The 20,797-nt window shown below is 49.6% G+C and overlaps 7 protein-coding genes across 7 annotated transcripts; 2 read left to right on the top strand and 5 right to left on the bottom strand.

Annotated features, from left to right (window-relative positions):
* Window positions 1-2,395: 2,395 nt before the first annotated feature.
* Window positions 2,396-2,803, bottom strand: N7481_002618 (uncharacterized protein; the record flags this gene model as incomplete). Its single annotated transcript, XM_057261837.1, has 1 exon — window positions 2,396-2,803. One exon carries the CDS (start codon window positions 2,801-2,803, stop codon window positions 2,396-2,398), a length of 408 nt encoding a protein of 135 aa, XP_057126769.1.
* Window positions 2,804-7,814: 5,011 nt separating this feature from the next.
* Window positions 7,815-8,870, bottom strand: N7481_002619 (p24 family protein; the record flags this gene model as incomplete). Its single annotated transcript, XM_057261838.1, has 4 exons — window positions 7,815-7,825; window positions 7,984-8,263; window positions 8,424-8,612; window positions 8,724-8,870. 4 exons carry the CDS (start codon window positions 8,868-8,870, stop codon window positions 7,815-7,817), a joined length of 627 nt encoding a protein of 208 aa, XP_057126770.1.
* A 403-nt stretch (window positions 8,871-9,273) lies between these two features.
* N7481_002620 (ubiquitin-specific protease UBP15) lies at window positions 9,274-13,329 on the bottom strand (the record flags this gene model as incomplete). Its single annotated transcript, XM_057261839.1, has 9 exons — window positions 9,274-9,383; window positions 9,458-9,587; window positions 9,650-11,088; window positions 11,153-11,622; window positions 11,684-12,205; window positions 12,270-12,459; window positions 12,540-12,697; window positions 12,784-13,262; window positions 13,321-13,329. The coding sequence occupies 9 exons, from the start codon at window positions 13,327-13,329 to the stop codon at window positions 9,274-9,276; spliced, it is 3,507 nt and encodes a 1,168-aa protein (XP_057126771.1).
* A 940-nt stretch (window positions 13,330-14,269) lies between these two features.
* N7481_002621 (protein kinase PKP2) lies at window positions 14,270-15,871 on the top strand (the record flags this gene model as incomplete). Its single annotated transcript, XM_057261840.1, has 4 exons — window positions 14,270-14,404; window positions 14,459-14,562; window positions 14,704-14,986; window positions 15,080-15,871. The coding sequence occupies 4 exons, from the start codon at window positions 14,270-14,272 to the stop codon at window positions 15,869-15,871; spliced, it is 1,314 nt and encodes a 437-aa protein (XP_057126772.1).
* Window positions 15,872-16,341: 470 nt separating this feature from the next.
* Window positions 16,342-17,021, top strand: N7481_002622 (YqaE/Pmp3 family membrane protein; the record flags this gene model as incomplete). The annotated part of the gene is made up of 4 exons (XM_057261841.1): window positions 16,342-16,390; window positions 16,533-16,608; window positions 16,689-16,825; window positions 16,984-17,021. The coding sequence occupies 4 exons, from the start codon at window positions 16,342-16,344 to the stop codon at window positions 17,019-17,021; spliced, it is 300 nt and encodes a 99-aa protein (XP_057126773.1).
* Window positions 17,022-17,444: 423 nt separating this feature from the next.
* Window positions 17,445-18,381, bottom strand: N7481_002623 (signal peptidase complex subunit SPC3; the record flags this gene model as incomplete). Its single annotated transcript, XM_057261842.1, has 2 exons — window positions 17,445-18,084; window positions 18,236-18,381. 2 exons carry the CDS (start codon window positions 18,379-18,381, stop codon window positions 17,445-17,447), a joined length of 786 nt encoding a protein of 261 aa, XP_057126774.1.
* Window positions 18,382-19,418: 1,037 nt separating this feature from the next.
* On the bottom strand, window positions 19,419-20,512 carry N7481_002624 (RTA1 domain-containing protein; the record flags this gene model as incomplete). The annotated part of the gene is made up of 3 exons (XM_057261843.1): window positions 19,419-19,702; window positions 19,765-20,156; window positions 20,247-20,512. Coding segments are annotated over 3 exons (942 nt in total), but the record flags the coding sequence as incomplete, so codon positions are not given.
* Between the last annotated feature and the right edge of the window lie 285 nt (window positions 20,513-20,797).

Below are 20,797 nucleotides of genomic sequence, written 5' to 3' on the forward strand. Positions count from 1 at the left end.
TTTCTTTCTCTTTAGCTTCGGGGTGTCTGTCGGAGCGTCTGTCGGGGTGGTCTTGAAGTGCTAGGTGGTGTTAAAGACTGTTCTGGTAAGCTTGTTTGATTTCATATCTTGCTTTCTCTATGCCGTCCTATCTTCATATCTAATATTATGCTATACTTTACTTTGATCCTAAGCGTTCTATTATAGCTTGGTTTGACAGTCCTAGCTGGGTTGGGAGCGCGGGTATAGGGCCTTAGCTCTGGGATTTTTTCGGTTCGCAACTGTAGAACTGAAGCCCCAGAACTAAATAATCGGAGGTCGAGAACTAATATGGTTCCAGAACTTGTATTAAATACCGTAAGAAACTAGAATAACAGTTCTCTTGGGACGGAAATTGTCACATGAACAAATCCAGCACAAGCTAAGTTTCTTGGGAAGGACTTGAACCTAGGAGATTCTCAATAATATTTTGTTCTTGAGAAGAAATTCCTGTGAATTGACACCCAAGAGGCCGTTTCTGATAAGCGCTTTTTGATACCCTGTTTTCAGACTCAACATCGTGTGGGGCTGGTAGTAGCTAACCCACATCGGTATAGAATCGACTTGAAGTCGAAGCCACAGCGTCATCACAATGATGACTAGAGAACGTTGCCTTGTTTCAGACTCCAATTATTTTATTCGAGAGACACGAGGGTGCAGTCATAGTAATTTGCCTAGAATGGGTGGAATATTAAATTGAACAGATCAAAGGGGAGGAGACCACTGTGACGGCTGAGTTCTTGGCAACTTTGAGAACCTCCTTTCAAGATATATACTAGCATAGAAGAAAATTGAACTTAAATATACTTACCAGCCTACCAGACTCGACCATGATGTAGCACTCGTACCAGTGGACTCGTAGTACAAATCCAATACAAACCTTAGAAGCCTCAGAATATCATCCCAAAATCACATCTTAAGGCTTTGAATATATCTCCCGCTTCCAAGGTTCAAGTTCCTTCAGAGGTCACATTCTATCATCACTTCAGGGTTTCCTATCATCTAGGCACGTACTCTTCCCAGCGCAACGCACTAATATCACTACTAGTACTACCAGTTGTATTAGTAGTACTTGAATGACCTCGGGAAGATGGAAAAAAAAACGTTATTATCTAACCAATCAACAAATTTTTAACACGATACTGCAATATTCCCAAATATCAAACACAAGCGGAAATGAATTTGTCCTACGAGGCTATGTAATCTATCAAAACTACAGCAGTTCTACGCACAGGAATCTAACTAGAAAAAAATAAAAGCATTGTAAACTCCCATATCATCATATTCGTATTTGTACAGGTCGTGAGCTCGTACCAACCAGGGCCCGATTTGTTGTTTGAAGTGGGTGACATCGTATCATAAAAGGATTCGCGGGAGTGGTCAGAGCATTTCCCACGTTGGTAGGGAAGGGCTGGTAGAGTCACAGGGAGCAGGCATGATGCCATACAAAGCAGAAGAAAAAAAAAAGAATCACGCTCGCTTCACTTGATCAAATCAAAAAGATGCAAGAAATCAACAAAAATTGGAAGGGTCGTCAGACCTCACGCAGTGCATGGGGGAAAAAAGGGCATGGTAGTTAATACAAGGGGCGACTGGGCCCCGGAGAAAGTATGGTCTGTGTGAAGGTGAATGGAACGTCGTTTGTAGACTGCATGTCTTGAGACGAACCACACTGGACCGGCCAGAAGAGCAGAACTCATGTGTTGGGGGACGATAGCAATTCTGAAGAAGAGAAGGGGAAGATAATGTGCGAGGTGGGGCAGGGGTCAAGATCCAATCTGGACCTCACCTTTTCTTGTGATGTTTTTGGGCAATGTGCTGGTGAGGGGGAGAGGTGCATTGAAACGATGGTTTCCTTTTCAACATGTCCGAATACCGGTGAAGCCCGACAGTTTCGTATTCAAGTCGGCCGGTAAGATAGTTTGGACGAATCTTTGGGAGAACCTAACGATTCGTGCAAAAGGGGTCACGTAGAAGATGTTCACAAACAAGGTGGGCGGTAGGGGGTATGTGGGTGGATGTCGAGTTAGTGTAAAAAAGGAGTTACCACTTTCACAGTGAGTCGACTCTCGTCTGAAACACAGAAAGACTCATTGCTTGGAAATGCTGCGCACGCTGGGAAAGCAAAATTGAACAAGCACTCCGGGCACAAATCTCGTTGAACTCCGTTAAAACTCCGCCTCCGGGCGACATCGTCGATATTTAATTTAGTAGCTGGTAACATCGACGACGCGCCATCGAACTCCGGTAAAGAGGATCGAATCGAGGCCAGATGCGGTCGGTAAGAACCTAGGACCGCTACAGCGAGGAGTATTAGCATAACGTGTTCACATTGATTTGGAGAGACGAGGAATAGTTACCTTGAAGCTACAAGACCCTAGTAGCGCGACGGCTTGGCCTCGTTAGGGCTGGTAGGAATCTGTCCGGTGCGCTGCATAGCATGGCGCTGCGCACTTGCGGAAGTGGGAGGAGGGCCGTTGGCTTGACGTGCGAGTACGCCATTACCGGAACCACGGCTGTTACCACTGAGGCCACTACTTTGGCTACTGCGGCTGCGGCTGCTGCTGCTGCTGCTACTGTTACCATCGTCGAGGTCAACAAAAGACGACATCTGCTTCTGTGTGTACTCGAGCATGGTACGGTTGTAGTCCTCGAGAGAGGTATGCGGATCGATCGCTCGTTGGGATTCAACGTGGCTCTCAGCAGGAGGACCAGATCCGTGGTCAGCAGTGAACATGCCCTCGATGCTCGATGCGGGCTGCTCCATATTTGAGTGTGCATTCATGGCTGCAAGTGTCTAAGAAGATGGGAGGTGTATGTTAGCAGGGTTGGAAGGGTTGGATATTTCTCAAAAGCGCTTCGTGAGGTCTTTTGGGTGTACAAGATCCCACACAAAAGGCCAGACAGGCGCAGCCCCTTGGGCTAGGAAGCAACCGAAATAACGGCGGCAGTTCACAAGTGGGGAAAGGAGAGCGCGCTTACCTTTGTAATAGTGAACTAGGTATATCAATGTAGGGGTCCGAGGGATGATAGAACCAGGGAAGGAATATTATCAAGCGATCTCTCTGGGGAGGATAAATTCTTGTTTCTTGCTTATGGGAGGTCCCGCACGATTGTTTAAGAATGGGATGGGGCGTCTGGGCTGAAAAGAGTACTGCGTATGGGGAAGGGGAAAGACAGGGTTAGGGCAATTACGGTACTTATATGAAACAGATGAGCGACCGAGTTCCCAATTGGATTTGTATGTATTGTAGAACATGGGACAGGGCTGGTTCTCCACTTCTCAGCGTATGAAATCCTTGTGTTCGCGGATGGCAAAAGGTGCTCCGGGGCGCGGCTGACGGCTGATAGGCTCACGCACAGAGGCTGTTTTCTCCTGAGGCCGGATGGATCATCGATGGAACCCATAAGACGACAGAGAAGTGCAGTGACATCATTGGCTGAGAGAGGGGCTGGGGGCGCAGCTGGGCGACATCATAAAATCGAGGGGAATCCACCGGCTGGGCGAGGGGGTGTGCATAACCGCTGTCGCTGCTGCTCGTGGATGGTGGGAAGGTTAAATCATCATGAAATAACCAATCTCCACAACTTCGACGAGACTGGTGCGCTGGGGCAGCCGGTAGCATCAGTTGATCTCCACTCCCTCATCAGTTGGTCCGCCTCCTATCATGGCGACTGGGCTAGGGGGGAGTCCCGATGAGGTCACTGGGGAATGCGTGAATGGACCACACTCGCTGGCGTGGTAAGATCGGCAGTGCCCTTGACCGGTCCCCTGCAGATCTTCGACTGACGTCTAGCGAACGAATCATCCTGTCGATGAAGGGAGGTCTGCGAACGTCGAGGCCCATTTAACCCTCTTCATCGAGCCGGGATAGGTTGACCATACGGAGTAACGACAGCGGAATGCGAAAGTGGATATTCCTGGTGGAGAAATTGCACCTGTGAGTGGAGCCTGGGTGATTGTGATGGAGCTTGGGGTAGACCAGTCGACCCAGTTAGAGACAGAACTAGCCTCGGACGATCCTGGAGGGTGACGATCGTGGCTTTTTTTATATATAATTTTCTCTCTCTCTCTCCCTCTCTCTCATCCCCATATGTTTCAAAAGCGATTGGAATTGGCATTCATGTGACCTGGGCTATCTGGTACAAGAGTAGGTTGTTGGTAGTGGAGGTGATACGAGGAGGGGGTGAAGATGAAGAGAAAAGGCGCTGAGGCTCTCGGAAGTGGAGTCAGCCATGTCGTCATCGCTTTGGGAATAGGGGCGATCCGAGCTTCCTGTTGGACTGATTCGGCATCAAACCACTACGGGTGTCCCCACCTGATTTTTAGGGACTTTTGTGGCTGAACCTATTGTGGGTGAAGGATCGGCTGGCGTACAGGCGCTATGTGCATTCTTTTTTGTATCATTTCTGGCAGTTCTCTGTAAAGTATATCAACTAGTGTCTCCATACAAAGAGTCGACTAAAACAAACTCCATAACCCTAACATCAGGTCCGACCCCTCTTACGAGACGAGGGCCTGTCCCAACGCCATGGGAACGAAACCAATGGCCGCAGTGGATCTGTTTGAGAAGTGTGAGCCAGCCAGCGTTGTGCAAACGGAGAAGACCTAAAAGACAGTTTACGGTTGAGGGCCTCAGGCAGCAAGGGCACCTGACGTCAGCGAGCCCTCAACGGGAAGAGAGGCCATTACCTTATGTATGGATCTCTCGAGTATCACTCCCAAATCTATATATTATTGCAGACTATTAATTTGAGGTTGATTGCTGAAGATTACTTCTAGACAGTGCATATCCTCGAAATGGAATAAGCAGCAAAGTTTAGGCGCAGAAGGACCGAAGTACGTATACATATCATGTCATATATGAAATGAAAGGCACAACATGTGGCGAAAGTACCATCATTGGCACCCCCCCCTAATGGGGTCGACGAAACAATGGGTCCCAAGGCTTTCGCTGAAGAACACCCCCGTCATGGTCCAACACAGACAACGTCCAGGGCGGGGATGGAAATTAGATAGAAATCTCGGAACCAGTGACGAGCACGATCACGGGCCAAGCGGAGCACAGCACCAAGGGTCGGGAGATCGTTCATTTGCCATGGCAGCGGGGGAGGCAAAATGAATCTCGTGTCCACACGGAATCCAGTAGGCCACCCGCCTTAACAAAGTAGATACGTCGCTAATGATAGGGCCATGAAAGGATCTTGACCGAGTTCTCCACTGAAAATGGCTTGAAGGAAGATCGGTTATTTCCAAGTGGCCCCAGCAACAGTATGTACTGACACTAGCGAACTTAGTCCCCGTCGAATGTAGACCAAACAGATATTTCATGACATTGGGGGCCTATATGTACAGACGTCAGAGATGATCAGAGACTACAGAGATTGGCTATCAGCGCAGAAATGCACACGATGTGGAACTTCTACGGAACCACGAAAACAAACCCGAGAGTCAAAGCCCAGGATCTGCAAAATTCATTCAGTCGTTAACCACTCGTGATCGAGGGATACTATCAAATTCCCACTTTATATTGGAGAAAATGGATCAAAAGAAGCAACCATTATCGTGTCGGGTGAGTCAGGAAAAAGAAAAGAGGGCCAGCCAGCTGTCCTCCAACCGATCAACCCATGATGTATGATATTAATGTCGACACATGCCCTGCACGATGTCATCAATTGGAAGAAACCTTGCGGAGACAATTCTCCCGAGCCTTTGATCTAGTCCAGGCCATCGTGGAAACCAGCAGCATGGGATGTAAGCACGTATCGTACATACTCCGGAGGGTCTGATCGCTGCACAGCGCATACATACTCCCCAAACTGCGTCATGCAGGGAGGGAAAAACCGAGTAGCGCTAGAAGATCCTTCCGAGGATTGCAATGCTGCCGCGGACCTTAGATCCACACCTGGAGATATGATATCTCGGAAGTATTGATCATCTAAATTGACAATCTTAAGCTCGTGTTACGATGGCAACACAGTCTGACGTTCAAAGAATTAGTTTCCTAGTATGTTCTCGCATAATGACCAAAATTTGAGCAAATTCAAGAGCACAGGAATTGAAAGGACCTAGCAGAATTATTCATGAGGCAATCTTGTCGATCTCGCCAAAATTCTTTCCCCCCCCTATGGTACTCGTAGACCACGGCGGTCCCTCACTGCCGTATTGCGATGATATCACTTTCCTCTTTCCAGTCTCAACGGCGACATCCCGACTGGGTTTTCAAGAAGTACGCTCCACCGAGGCAACCGACTAGCCGATGAAGGCGCTGAATGCATTAATCGGTCACTCACTAGACACTCTCCCTAGTCTGAAAAATGAATTACCTACCGCTACGCTGGAAATGACCCGTTGCCGTCATCATCCAACGTCATGCGATGTGCTTGCCTTGGTCTGACTGTCCTTACCGAGGCCCCCCCCTGTTGCATCATAGGCCTGGTAACGTATCCGTCCGGCAATCTCTTGGAAACACACCCTATGGATTCCTCAAGTGCTGCTTGCTGCCCTGAGACTCCTGTGGCCTGATGGAACGTATATTGGACCCTGAACCATTGCATCTCAGACAGTCGTGGGTCCAACTCTATGTACCTCAGGTGGTGAACCTTAATGAAGCGAAGTTCTAGAACGCAGGAAAGTACAGCAAACCTGTTTTGATCCATTGAGCTGAATTAAATCGCAGAGCTTCCGAGTTTTACTCCGTACGAGTACGAGTACATACTCGCCGGCCCGGACGCCCGAGACATAATACTAGCGATATATTCGATGTCTCGACCTTCCTTCCCCTCGAAACGCCGTATTCCCATCACGAAGCCGGTTTCTCTAGACACCTAGCGGCGAATTGCATACATAGTGCATGCATCTCCGGTCTCGACTTCCTATGACGAAGAAGAGAAGTACTGTGTTGTAAGAGAGGATAACAGGGTAGCAGTGGCGTGAAGACTGGACCTCGATTCGACATGATATTGTGCACAGTATCCCGACGACGGACCTGTTTTCGAGGCCGTCGAACGGACATATTCTTGCACACTTGATCGGCCTGGCTTTGACTTCGTTATGACGACGAAGAGCAAAGACAGGATGGATGTGATTTGATGTGATGTACCATGCTGACTGGTGCAGACGCACCGTTTCTCGACCTCAAAGCCGGTTTTGATGTCGCTAGCAAACGTCTCCTGAATCCCTCATCGGTCTCGACTTTGTCATGTCGACAAGAAGAAGGTAATAGGATGGGAAGATCCCCCGACCTCAGCTGAAGCCGGACTGAAGTCACCAGCTAGAGATGGACGAGATCCCTGATTTGTCCTGAATTCACCATGACGAGGCAATGCGTGACCCGATCGCCCACCTACGAGTACAATGTTGTCTCGTACTAGCGCATCAGGATGTGCAATTCATTCCTACGAAGGTGTTAGTATCATCGCCATCGCCACCTAGACCGCATCCACAACCTCGTCCCCGGCGTCGCAGAAACCTGCTACAGTACGCACCTTCGTCGCTCGCATCATACGAGGTGGCAATTGACGCAAAGGAAAGAGCTGGCTGTGGATTGTGTATGTCCGAAAGTATAAAGTATGGAGTAGTGACTTCCCTAAATTAAGGTAGTACATGTAGTAGTGAAGAGGGAGAGACAAAGACATGAAACCTGTTTTCGAACCAATGGGCATGCGATTTCTAGCCTATGGCAAAACTGATACTGATTAAACTGATACATTGGAACGACGCCAAAGATTTTGGATTTAGGAAAATTAAAAGTGAAATATGCATCGTATAGACTTCATGCTCGTTCTCATGCTCATCACACGTAACCTATTGGAAGTTATTTGTTAGCGAGGCCGTCCACTGAAAAGGGAGAAGGGGAAAAAAGAAGAGGAGAAGGAGGAAAAAGCCAATGCTGTACATTGCCAAAATTTCCTCCCCCTTCCATCCCCTCCATTTCTGAAGGTAGTATAGACAAGGTAACATACCCTTTCTCGCGCCCTGGAAAAAGAAGCGCACAACAAAGACCTGCAACGCGGCCATGGACACCATCATCAGACCCTCGATGACACTAAAGTTGAAGATGCGACGCTCGGTACTGCGAACGGTGCTGAAATTGCGATTCTCGCGCGTGCGGAAGTATTTCTGGTTTCGGGAGATGGTGGACACCTGTGCGGAGAGTTTGTAGATTGATTCTTCCAGGTTGGAGGTTTGTTCTGGGGAGGCGCCTTGGCGGGAGGGGAGTTGGGCGCGGGATTCGTTTTCGACCTAGAGGGCGCAGAATTGAATAATGTAAGTCAAGTAAACTTTTGGAAAGTTTGTTTGGACAAGGGAGAGAATTGATGCGGAGGCGGGTTTGTTTTGGGGTGTTGGTTTCGCGGGGAAAAGGGCCAGGACTGGGACTGGGACCAGGGCTAGGACCACATACAGCGATTTCAAAGTCAACCATCTTCTCAGCGAAAGTAGACATCTCATTGTTGAAGCAGAAAGAGTATTCGCCGTGGCTCTGGGCAGTGAAGACGTGGTCACCCTGTCGTTCCTTCGTTCCATCCAGGACGATCTTGCCGCCCGGCGCAGTCACGGAGTAATCGACATCGAAGGAGCCGCCAGATTGAACCTAATGAAGAGTGAGAGTTAGATCGAATCAATCAATCAATTGCAGTGCCGAATTGAATAGCAATAGGAAATAGATCACGAGGAGAAGCTAAGCTAAGGGGACGAAACGAACCGCAAAGTAGAATGCCACCTTGGCATTGGCCTGCTCAATGTTGGTGTAGAAGCATGCTTTCTCGTTCGCCTCAAGCCGGTATGTCAAGGCAGTTGCGGAAACGGAGGAGACCAGGGAGGCCAGACCGGCTAGGAGAGCGAACCGCATATTGGCAGTTGTGATGTGATGTTGGGGTGGTCTACGGAGATGGAGACAATCGCGTGTTGTCAGGAGTTCCCATCGGGCCAGTTGGTGTTTGCATTGTTTGCACTGTTTACACTCAAACAACATGAAACTGCATTTGCATTTGCATTTTGCGTTTGTATCCTCTCTACTCCAACTATGGAAAATACTAAAATACCAATTCGATCTTAACACGGGTTTGGGATAAAAGGTGGAAAGGAAGAGAGACAGGAAAAAAGACAAAAAATGGGATGATTGAAGAAGTGAAGGGAAGAAGGAAAAAATGGAAAAGAAAACATAAACATCGCATCAGGCTGTCACTGCTCATGTACCGAATTTGCAGCATCAAGCCCTCCTACAGAAACCCCCCGCTGCGCCGCTAATCACTTTATCGAATGGAGAAACTCTCGCTCTTGGACCAGAAGCTTCGAGATTTGTTGCTGATATGGTCGAGCCCAAGGTAGTCATCAGAACCCGCCATGTCGGAGAGGATGTCGTCTGGTCACGTTTGTTAGTTTTTTTTTTTTTTTTTTCCCTTCGTGGTAGTATGAAAAGGGAGGATAAATTCATACCATCTTCAAGATATTTAGGGGTCGAGAAGGAAGCGCGCGGCACAACAGCAAACTTGATCTTCTCGAAAGGCTTGCCCTTGATGCCGGTCCGCTTAGACAGGCGTTCCTTGGTCTCTTTGAAAATCTCACCCTATTTTATCATGTTAGTAACAAGTTACATCGAAGCAAAAGTAAGGGGATGGGATTTCGAACCTGCTTGACAACAAATTTGAAAGGGACGCCGTGAGTACGAGTAGGCTCCTTGTCGAAGTTGAAGGCTCCAATAACCCGGTCGTCGGTCTCGAGGTTAAGCTCTTCGGCAGGGATCCTTTCGGCGTAAAGTGTGGAGTACTCGTTGATAGCTGCGACATTGGCGTCTTCACGCAGCACCTTATAGATTTTCCCGCTGTGCACCTCGAGGATTCTCAGATCGCGAGTGGTTTCATCGTCGAGATTGGCCTTCTTCTGGAGCGATTCCAGAAGCTCGGCGACGGTTCCATTGCGAGACACCAAGACCTCGACAATTTCCTCCTTCGTGATTCCCTCGGGAAGTAATGTCACCTTTAAGCTCTTCTTACTCTCGTAGTCGCTGAGGCTCATGTCCAAAACCTCGTAGTAGAGAGCATCGTTTCGATGCATGGAGTAGCCGTAGGCTCCGTATTGGCCGCTGAGAATTTGGTTCAGGGTTGAGGTGTTGGACCGCTTCAAGAACGCCTTGGGTTTACCACTAGTTGCCATCACAGGCGCGAACCGCAGATGAGTCGGCTCCACTTGCAGATACTCGCCAACCTTCTTTGACACCTGATCGTAATTCATCTTCCGGTTCAGCGTCAGAGAGAATTCACCGCCCTCGCCATTCCTAATGGGAGCGAATGAAACGTCCATGCGGTTGAGAAGATGGTCGTAGAATTCCCTGGCATCGGTATAAAGCGCCGTGGCGGGAATCTCGGACTCCTTCAATGCGCGCTGGAAGGTGATAATGTCACCGTCTTGAATCTCGGACTGTAGGAAGGTCTGCTTGGGTTTCATCAGGTCGATCATGTTATGCTTGATCTCTTCATACAGTGTGAATTCTGTACCCGCGGGCCACTTCATTCTCTCGAGGATAGGGGATGCCAGCTCCGACACCTTTTGGTTCTTGCGAACGTAGACAGCGCCGACGCCAGACAATGTCTGAGTGACGACATCGAAATTCTTCAGGAAAACTAGGACTGTGTCTTCTTCCGAAGGGGCCAGTTGGCCATCAGGACCAGGCGCTACAACCTCCATCCAGAGTCTGAAAAAGTGTCCCTTTGTACCGTATTTGGTGTAGGCTTCCTCCACAGTAAGATCCGAATCGCGAATGACTTGATCAGGGCGAGCTGTCTTGTTTTGGCGATTGACCATGGCCCAGAATCGGATTGATTCTTCGTTGAGACCGCGCTCCTCCGCGATATCCTTTGCGAATTCGCTGATCTTCTTGGTCCGCAGGACACGGTATTGCGCAGGCAAGGCTGGGTCGTCATCTTGCGACTCTGGACTGAACAAGTCGAATCCGTGGTGTGACTGGAAAGTCTGCTCGTTTATGACGCCAACATTCATATAGAGGTGAGCCTCGTCTCTCTCCTTCTTCTTGCGAAGCATCTCCGCTTTGTCCTCGGCCATGCGGGAAGCTATGAAATGTTAGTGAGCTCCTTTAAAAAAAGAAAAGGCATTAGAGTTCATTGTAGATCATACCGATGTGAGAAGGTACGTCATCCTTTTCAATTGGAAGAAGTACGTCGTCCGATCTCGTCTTTCGGACGTAAACCAACATGTAGGCGTTCATTGAACGCTTGGTCGAATACGTGCGCGTATAAGGTTGACGCACTCCGCCATTCGCATTCTCGTATTCGCCGCCGTAGTTTTCTTCCAGCACTTCCTTCTCCGTAACACGGTTCACACGGTCATCGTCGAATCGATACCAGTCACCATCCTTGGTGGGTTTCAAGAAAGCGTAGTAGTGACCAGCGTCCAAGCCACCGCTGTGAACAAGTACACCGTGCAACTCATAAGTCCATGGCTCGGACTTGTCGGCATTTTCAGACAGGTAAGGGGCAGCATCAAATTCCATCGGGAAAACATGTCGGTCGTTGACTTTCATCATGGTCAGGAGGTTGAGGTCATATTCAAATCGTTTGAGGTGAAGGTGCAGGACAGGGGGGAAGCTTTCAAAAATGACACCCTTCTTGGCGTCTTGCAGGCCATAGGGGGGGACCAGCATCGTACTTGTTCTCGCCCTCGAGTGTTTCCACCTGAATGTAATCTCGGAAACTGTCATCCAGGGTCTTGTTACCGCGCACATTCAGTTGGATATCCCAAAAGTCTTCCACGCGGGAGGACTCGTAGTCAACGTTGATGCAAGAGATATAGGTCTTTGTTTTTCCAACAAACAGTTGAGGTAGTGCCTTTTCGGAGACAGTGCCCTTCATCCTCTCCTCCAAACGTTCCATGAGCTTTCGGGAAAGCTCCTGGACATCCTGTTGCTCGAAAGCCTGACGCGAGTCCCAGCCAAACGACGTGGTCAGCTCTGTCGTGGAGACGGCGAAATCACTAGTTTGCAAGTTATAAAAGAGTCTCTGAAGAGTCCAGGCGCTGTTCTCCCGCGAGGCATCCTCGTCAGTGGGGATTTGGTACACAGCTTTGCGGAAAGCGTTGGTGAAATAGAGCGACTGGATGAGTGAGTTCAGGTAGCAAGTAGCACCCTGGTTCTTCAGTCCAACCATGCCAGTCTCCTTCTTGGAATCGTAACTGTGAGTGAAATTAGGACCAAGCTATTGGCGATTGAAGGAATAAGATAAGATCATTGACTCACTTCTGGAAGTTATGCCAGAGGACACCGGTCGGGTCCTTGACAACGCGAACGTAGGCGGTGATATTCGCCTCATCATCCTGGACCAGTGGGACGCCCTTGTTTTCCCAGGCCTCATTGAAGAGACTTCGAAGATCATAGAAGCGGGTAAACCCCCAGTCTCCCTCCTCAGCGGTGAATCGGTGAGTCGCAACTAAAGGTGAGAGAAGAAAGAGGAAGATTAGCGACGGGTCCAAATCCGCTGGTAAAAGTAGTTTCTCGGGGTATATTTACCATGGGACACGTAGATCGACGGGTCTTTCACGTTCGACAGAACCAAGGCGAACTGCGCGCAGGCATACCAATTCTCGGGAGGCTCGCCATCCCAGGCGTGCTCCAGATAGAAGGAAGCGTGTTCGGCGTTGTTGCCGTAGGGGTAAAAGAGAATGCGCCTGGACTCTCAGGTCAGCACATGCATGGCATGATTCAGTGGCGTACCGCACTGGCAAAGACAAAGATATCAATGATTATTACTCACCAAGGGGTCCCGCCGCACTTGAAAACGGGGCCATGGATCTTTTTCTCTAGCTTCCTCCAATCCTGGATATGCCATGTATTGTGGACTTCTTCTACCGCTTCATGATCGGGGTTCTTGGGGAGCACTCGAGCCATCATGGCTTCATCTAACGGACCGGACGAAGACAGGTCAGCTACATTCTCTGGGATCTGCGCAGGATCACAACAAGCAGAGTGGTCATGAAAGGGAAAAGAGGGGCTGCTGGAAAGGCCACTGATCGCATCCAGGCATGATTCCACTGGCCGGGGTAGGGGTTGGGATTGGGATTCTCGCTCGCTCGTGGTCCCCACGGGAGGGGAGGAGGAGTTGGATAGGAACGTACGGTCGGCGGCGGAGGGAGGAGTGGGCTCGTCGGAGCCGGGACTCGAGACAACGACATCGGTGGTCTTCTCATTGGGGTATTGGTCGTACTCATCGACGAGCATATCGTTCTCCGCGAGCTGAACAACGGTTAGATCTGCAATGACGACACACAGAGGGGCACGGTCGGCAACGCACGTTTTCCATAGCGAAAGGGGCCCTCCCGTCCAGCCGGAAGGCACCTGTTCGAAATGGTGAGGAGAGAGGTGGTGAAGAAAGTGGGAGGAAGAGGAGGCTCAAGAAGGGCCCGGGGCGTTGTCGGGAGGAACTTGAAATTCTTCTGAACCCGCAGACTGACGAGGACCGGAGCTAGCGGTGGCGGAGCCCTCGAATGCTCGGCAGGCAACAAAGAGGGAGTGGTGGTAGTAGGGTAAACAGGGTAAACAGGGTAAACAGGGTAAACAGGGTTGGAAAAATAAAAATAAAAATAAAAATCTAGTGGACTCGATTCTGGATCTTCTGAAACTTGTCCCAAATGGATATGTTCTTTGATGTTGGTGACTTTCACCTTGATTCGTGGGTTTGGGGTTCATTGTTAAGCATGTGCTGTTGGTCAGTGTCAGCCTAGTGGTGGTGGGAGGTTATACTAGTACTGGCTATGGGCGTAATATTTTGCCTTGAGCTTAAATTAATTTACTTTCAACTCAAATATTTTTATTTTTTGATTGTAATCTTAATTCCCTTACTAGTCATTCATACGTCCTAAGGTTCAGGGTCCCATCAGATCAGATTCTTCAAGTCCCCAAAGTATACGCGACCATAGTAGTTTAGTAATTTAGTAACTTAATACTAGTGATTGCTCTTGTAGGGCCATACAACATACTGTACCATTTTATTGATTTACTTCTATACACTTGTATTCATGAGATTATACTTAATTTATATTTAATACTAAATACTAAATGCTAAATACAGAATACTATTCACTATTCACTCAATAACCATCACTGTACTCACTCACCACTCACCGCCCAAGCACATGCTTGAAAACGGTCACCGGCACCACCACCACCACCACCACCACACCACACCAGCCAACCTTGTCTCATGATTCTTACTTCCTCTACTTCTCACTACATGGAGCACAATGCTGCTAAGTCGCTCAGCTGAAAGGCTTTCACGATGTGCTCCTAAGCCGCGCTTCTATTCCGCCGGTCCCCCACCCTGGCGACCCGTCTCCGCCTTAGACGAGTATGATGACTCGGAGAGCTCTGATCTGATCGTGTGCCCCAATGCTGACCTTGCCCGCACCTGAAACAGATGGGTTGAACGCCAGATCCGCCCCATAAGTCTTCGCCAGTTGACCTTTTTTGGCCGTACCTTGACCGAACCGCGTCTCATCAGCTCCGCAAATTATGTGCGGACCGAGCTGCCCACCCGGTATGTCACGATCCAGCCGCAGCCGCGGCCGCAGCGGCAGCAGCGTCAGCACGCAGCTTCCCCCACCCCACCCTGCACGCTGTACAAGAATTTCGGCGAGGAGGCCAGTGGCTAATGTAAACCCCTTTCCGGTAATTATAGCCTTGCGCATCGCCTCCGTGATATCCAGCAGCTCCCCTACGTGATCGTGTCCAACCCGCACCTGTCCCTAGTCTACGAATTGTACTATAAAGCCTTTGAGCGGTTCCGAGTCGTGCCCGAAATATGCAGCCTCGACGATAATGACCGTTTCTGCGATATTCTCCGCCAGACGCTCAAAGAGCACCTGGTCATCATCCCCAATCTCGCCATGGGGGTGCTGGAATGCCAAGAACTCATGCCACCGGACGATATGGACCGTTTTATGAACACTCTACTGCGAGCGGTAGGTTTCCCTTCCCCACTCTTCGAGATCGAAAAATAAGGGCCTCTCTTTCTAAATGACACTGACACTGACACCTTACACCTTCATCAACAGAGGATCTCTCGCCGAGTCATTGCCGAGCAACACCTCGCCCTCACCGATACCTTCAACTCACCATGGCACTTTCCAGACTCGCACGAGCGAACCGACATGAACGCAGATTTCGTCGGCGAAGTATTCCTCAAATGCAAAGCAAAGGAAGTAGTGGATCGATGCGGGAAAGTCGCGCAGGAACTGATGCGACAAACCTCCGAATCCGCCCAGATCCCCGCCATCAACGTCCGGGGCCATGTGGAGGCCACCTTCCCCTATATACTCAGTCACCTGGAGTATATCATCGGCGAGCTCTTGCGAAACTCGGTGCAAGCGGTCGTCGAGAAATACCACGACTCGTCGTCACCGCCGCCACCCATCGAGGTTCTTGTCTGCGAAACCCCACAACACGTGATCATGCGCATATCGGACCAGGGCGGCGGCATCCCCCAGGAAATTCTTCCTTATTTGTGGTCTTTCAGTAAGGGACCGCGCACGCAGACAAGGCTGGAGAATCTAGGCAAGGTGCCCGCCATGGCTGCGACTATGCAGGAGCTCAAGGTGTCGGAGCGGGAGCGAAAGCATGATCGTGAGACCTGGCATGAGGGGTCGCTGGATACTTTGACATCGCGGCACCCGAATCTCCGGTTGGGGATGGGATTGCCTATGAGTCGGGTCTATGCTGAGTATTGGGCGGGCAGTCTCGAGCTTCATAGCTTGGAGGGTTATGGGGTGGATGCATTTTTGCAGATTTCCAAGCTAGGCAACAAGAACGAGCAGGTGACCACTCGGGCGGCGATTGATGCTGTGTGAGGGTACTTTTTGTGTGAAAACCTGCATATCCCATCCAAGCCACCATCGATGTACTCCCTGACCATGCCTGGCCATGTTTGTGCTGGTAAACTGGGAGTTTAGCTGGTGGTAGCTCCCCCCACTGACCCGAATGACGTCAGGCCCAGCCCTACCAGCGGGTTCTCCCTCGTTGAGATTGGATACTCTGTGAATCAACCCAATCAACCCACTCAACCCACTCCAGAGATCATGATCGGTGCTGACGTCTACTGCCGATCATGAAACGTCTTAATTCTGCCAAGGACGACTTGATCCCTATTTATATCTTTCTTCTCCTCTTCACCATCCTCCTCCTCAGCTTCCTGGCCACCACCGACCTCTTCTCCAACAGCAAACGCACTCGCAAACCCGACCTCTCTCACTAGCTACCACTAGTACCAACATACCAACAAACCAACAACCATCCTACCCCACTATTTCCACCTTCCACCATGGCAGGTGCCTGTTCCATGCTGTGTTTGATTATCATCACTATCTTCAGTACGTCTCTCCTCTTCTACTCTGCAGACCAGGGACTTTTGATGAGACACCGTCCCTCCATTTCTCAGCGTGGGCAAGGGCAACCCCCTTGACGCCACGCGAGGGGACGTCCCATATCTTCCACCGCTAACACACCATCCAGTCCCTCCTCTTGGCGTTTTCCTCATCTCTGGCTGTGGCGTTGACTTCTGGATCAACGTCCTCCTCACGATCCTTGGGTAAGTTCCAAACAAAGCTCCACCCTGACCCTACGATCCGCGACCGTGAATCTGGATCTAACCATCATTTCTCTCTCTAGGTACTTCCCAGGCCACATCCATGCATTCTACCTCGAATACGTCTACTACCAGCGTCGCGACCGGGATCCCTTGACCCGAGCCTCGCAGCGTCCGGCTCCTGGCGTCTACTCGGATCGCATCCAGAATGGAGGCCACGGTCACGGTCACGGCCATGATCACGTTCAGCCACACGCTCAGCCGCACGCTCAGCCGCACGCTCAGCCATACGCTCAGCCATACGCTCAACCATCCGCTCAGCCATACGCTCAGCCATCCGCTCAGCCATACGCTCAGCAGACCTATGGTACCATTTAGGGCTACCCCGGTCCACCGCAGAGCTCATTGGCGAATGAATTCCTGATATACCCCCGGCCATGGCGCGTCTATTCTGTTCTCAGCGACCGTGTTTATGTTCATATCTTAAATAGTCTTTCTGGTTCCGCTCATACCTAGTGTCAAACGGTGTTCTACGGAGCGGCGCAGCACCCCGATGAGATGACATGGGCTGATTTTGGCCAAGCGATCGCATTATCAATACTGAAATTAAATGAACCCGAAGCTTAATATCATTGTCCCAAGAACAAACTTGAATCTAAAAAACTTGAACTTGAAACCGGGAGGGATTTTGTATTCGAGTCTTGATATCGACTTCCTGAAAGAACAAAACAAAAGGCATTGAATACACTAGTACAGCCAATGCCATCCCAGCCTAGTAAAAAACAAAGAGATAACATCAAGTTCTTAGGTAGATGTAAATACACCACGACCCCATCCCATCACGCCGCACCCGCACCCGCACCTGCACCCGCAGTCGCCGCACCCTCCTTCCCAGCCTCACTCTTCTTCTGCTTCAACGCGGGAAACTCAAAAGCCTCACTCCTCCCAACATTCCCCTCCGTCCTCGGCACCGCCCCGGTAGCAGGAGCCCACCAAAGCGCCCCAACCCAAGGCTGAACATTCCACCCAACAGCCAACGTAACATTCTGACGCCCCGCAAGACGCCCCGTAATATCACTAATCTGATACTTAGCCTTTTGACCGCGTAGTCTCAGAACGCCCGGCTGCTCATCGACTTTCTTGTTCTGATTCTTCTTGGCGCTGGCCTTCGAGCTCCGCTTAGCCTTCTTTCCAGCCGAACCGGTTATCGAAGCCGGTAAATGCGGTAAAACCTTTTCCTTCAATGCGTCGAAGGAGTATGGTGATGGGGGCGCGGGGATGATAGCGTCCCAGATAACGGCTTCTGATTGTCGGAGGGAGCTGTCCGGGTTGTCGGAGGAGGAGTAGCTTGCGTAAACGTAGACGAAGACTTGTTTTGTGTTCCAGTTATAAAGCGGGGAGAGGTCTGCGTCAAGGTCGAAGCGGATTTGGGCGTATTCTTCTCGTTTTGTGGAGTAGTAGTGTGGTCGGCCTTTGACGCTGTTGTTTTCATATGTTATGCGTTAGCGTTATGTTATGTCTTGTCTTGTGTGAGGGATCTAGCTCCGATATCTTTCTCCCGCTGTCTTTCTTGGCTCGCCTCTCTGTTTTGTTTTGTTCTTTGGCTCGTGTGTTTGCTGGCTGCACTTACACTTGGACGTTCTTCAGCTGTACGGAGGCTGTTGTGGCATCTGTGGGGAAGAAGAGGGTCGATAGCGCGGCCAGTCCGGCGACCACCAGGGCGACGGTGGTGAAGAAGCCGAAGACGGCCTGCGCGCGGTTGAGGGAGGAATGCATTGCGCGTGGAAACTCGGAGGTGTTGAGTCGGCGGAGTTCCCAGGTGAAGGCAGGGCGATGAAGCCAGCTGGGCGTGTTTGGCTTATCGATAAGCGATCTATGGGGCCCTGGCGGCCGGGGCGGCCTCGGGAACTATTGGATCTGAGCACTTCGTTATTTTTAGGGTACATAGAAATATGAATATTTGGTTTATTGTTCATTCCGAGTCAATAGCAGGTTTCAAGTTCTTTGGTGGGCTGGGCTATATTCAATTGAGCAGCTAGGGTATGATCTGTACCTGTTTTGACACATATCATCCTGGAATTGGCTCCATGTGGCGATATATACTAACTACTAACATCTACTACATTCCTAAAAAAAAGGTTCTTGACGAAACTTTTCTTTTGTCAGATAACAGAAAGTCTTGACTCGGAGACTACTACTTTAATACGGGATTGCAATAGACTCCCTATCGCTGGAATTCATGCAAACTCTTAGTCCTGTGACGCTGTAGATTACCCGCTCAGTGTAAGGTGGGGCTTATACAAACGGATACATTGGACGCGCGATGGACTAGGTAGATGCACAACAACAAACGAAGTAAAAAGGGAAAGGACCCAAAATAAATTAAATGAATACCTTGTCCTGGTTTTGACCTTTTGACCTGGAAAAAAGCAAAAAGACAAGGTAGGCACGCATCGGTCCCTGTGCGCCTCTTCAAAGCCTCCTCACTCTTTCCCCCGAATGGTTAAGGCCAATACCATTAGACCATTCGGAGGCTTATTTACCAGAGAGACTTGTTTGATATCTTAACTTTGGGACCGATACATTGCTCACTACTACTATATGGGTTTATCCTCGGTATGCTAACATGGGTTACCAGCAGATCAAAGTATGAATTCCGGTAACAAATGTTCAGATGAAACATAACGCCGATATCAAAACCAATCATAATGCCAAAAAGCCTCGCTTATAATATAATATTCTATCTTGTCCATGAATATGCCGGCCCTTCTTACTAGCACCTTTTTCGTGTCATCTTAACTGTGGCCATACCTAGGCACACTGATCAAGTTCATCTCATAACCCGAAGAAGCAAACGAGGCTTTGGTTGAAGTCGCTTCCTCAGGGGCAGACTTTGCGCTGAGATTACCCCATCGCCGGCCCATGACGAATGCCGGCTGCACAGCCGTCATACAAAAGCACGCAATGGTAATCATGGCACTCTCCAGAACCATCAGAATAATTTCATCATTCGCCAAATCACTATCAAATCCACCTTTCAACTCAGCAACACGGAAGCAAGACCGGATGAAAATCGTGAGAACGGCAGCCGCAAGACCTGGCATCGTGTTAGCTGGATCTACTCGAGTACCTAGTTCTCAGGACATGATATGAACTCACTAAAAAGGAATGCCCTCCACTTCCAGCCACACCGGATAGACGCAGTAAATGCATTCCGCATTTCTTCCGGAGCTTTGCGTACCCGCAGAGCGAATTCCGAGGCCATCGCGATAAACAGCGTCAAAGATGCGACCTGGAATGCCAATCCTGCGATCATAATATTGACGCCCATATCGCTTAGGTCTTGTTGGTCGGAGTCGGCCATGGCTGTGATGGCGCCGCCGGCCGCTTGGAGGATTAAAGCGATTATGTCGCAAGTTACGAAGATGATTGTGTATGTGCGTGGGCGAATTCTGGAAATGTTTTCGCCGTAGATAATGACGATTCTTCCTAGGCAAATGTAGATGGCTGCCGTGAAGAAGGCCGGGGCAATCGTTAGACAGATGAGGTATCTAGGAACGAGATGATTTGATTAGCGTGGCTTTTCTTTTGAAAGGTAGAAAAGAAGTCTGAGGGCTGGAGTCGAGGTCACTGGCACGTACAGAAGGAATGCATTGAATTCAAATGGGTTGCTGTGCATCATGATTCGTCCGATATAGCCCAGTACTTCCAGGATAAGTCCTGCTGACATGGCGACCATGTAAGTCCATGTTCGATACCAAGATCCGATGGCAAGCTGTCCGACGAGAAATAAACCGAAAATAGCCAAGAAGAGGATATTTGCCGCTAAGTTAGGTTGGTAATTGATATAGGCCAAGTCAATTGGGCAAGTGGCCAAGGTGCAGTCGTCGGGGTTGATTTCTGACATATTGAGCGCACTGGCAGCTTTGTCTTTTTTGTAGTCGGGACAATGAGATAAAAAAATGAAAGACAATGGTGGATAGAAATATAGGGCTAGATTAGTCTATAACTTAACATCCTACATCTTTACGGCAACCCTCATTCTCTTTATACAATCTGACTACAATCTGACTCTGAACCAAAACAAAACTCGTGCCTAAAGTCAACCCATGAGGCTGTGTCATCTCCGTCCGACCTACGAGTACCTAAATGAAAACTCGAGTTGTCATCTTAAGGCTGAGCTATCTCCGAG

Source organism: Penicillium waksmanii (assembly GCF_028829765.1).
Source record: "Penicillium waksmanii strain IBT 27052 chromosome Unknown utg000002l:1.0-3326099.0:1.0-3328782.0, whole genome shotgun sequence".
In the NCBI taxonomy this organism is placed as follows: Eukaryota; Fungi; Ascomycota; class Eurotiomycetes; order Eurotiales; family Aspergillaceae; genus Penicillium; species Penicillium waksmanii.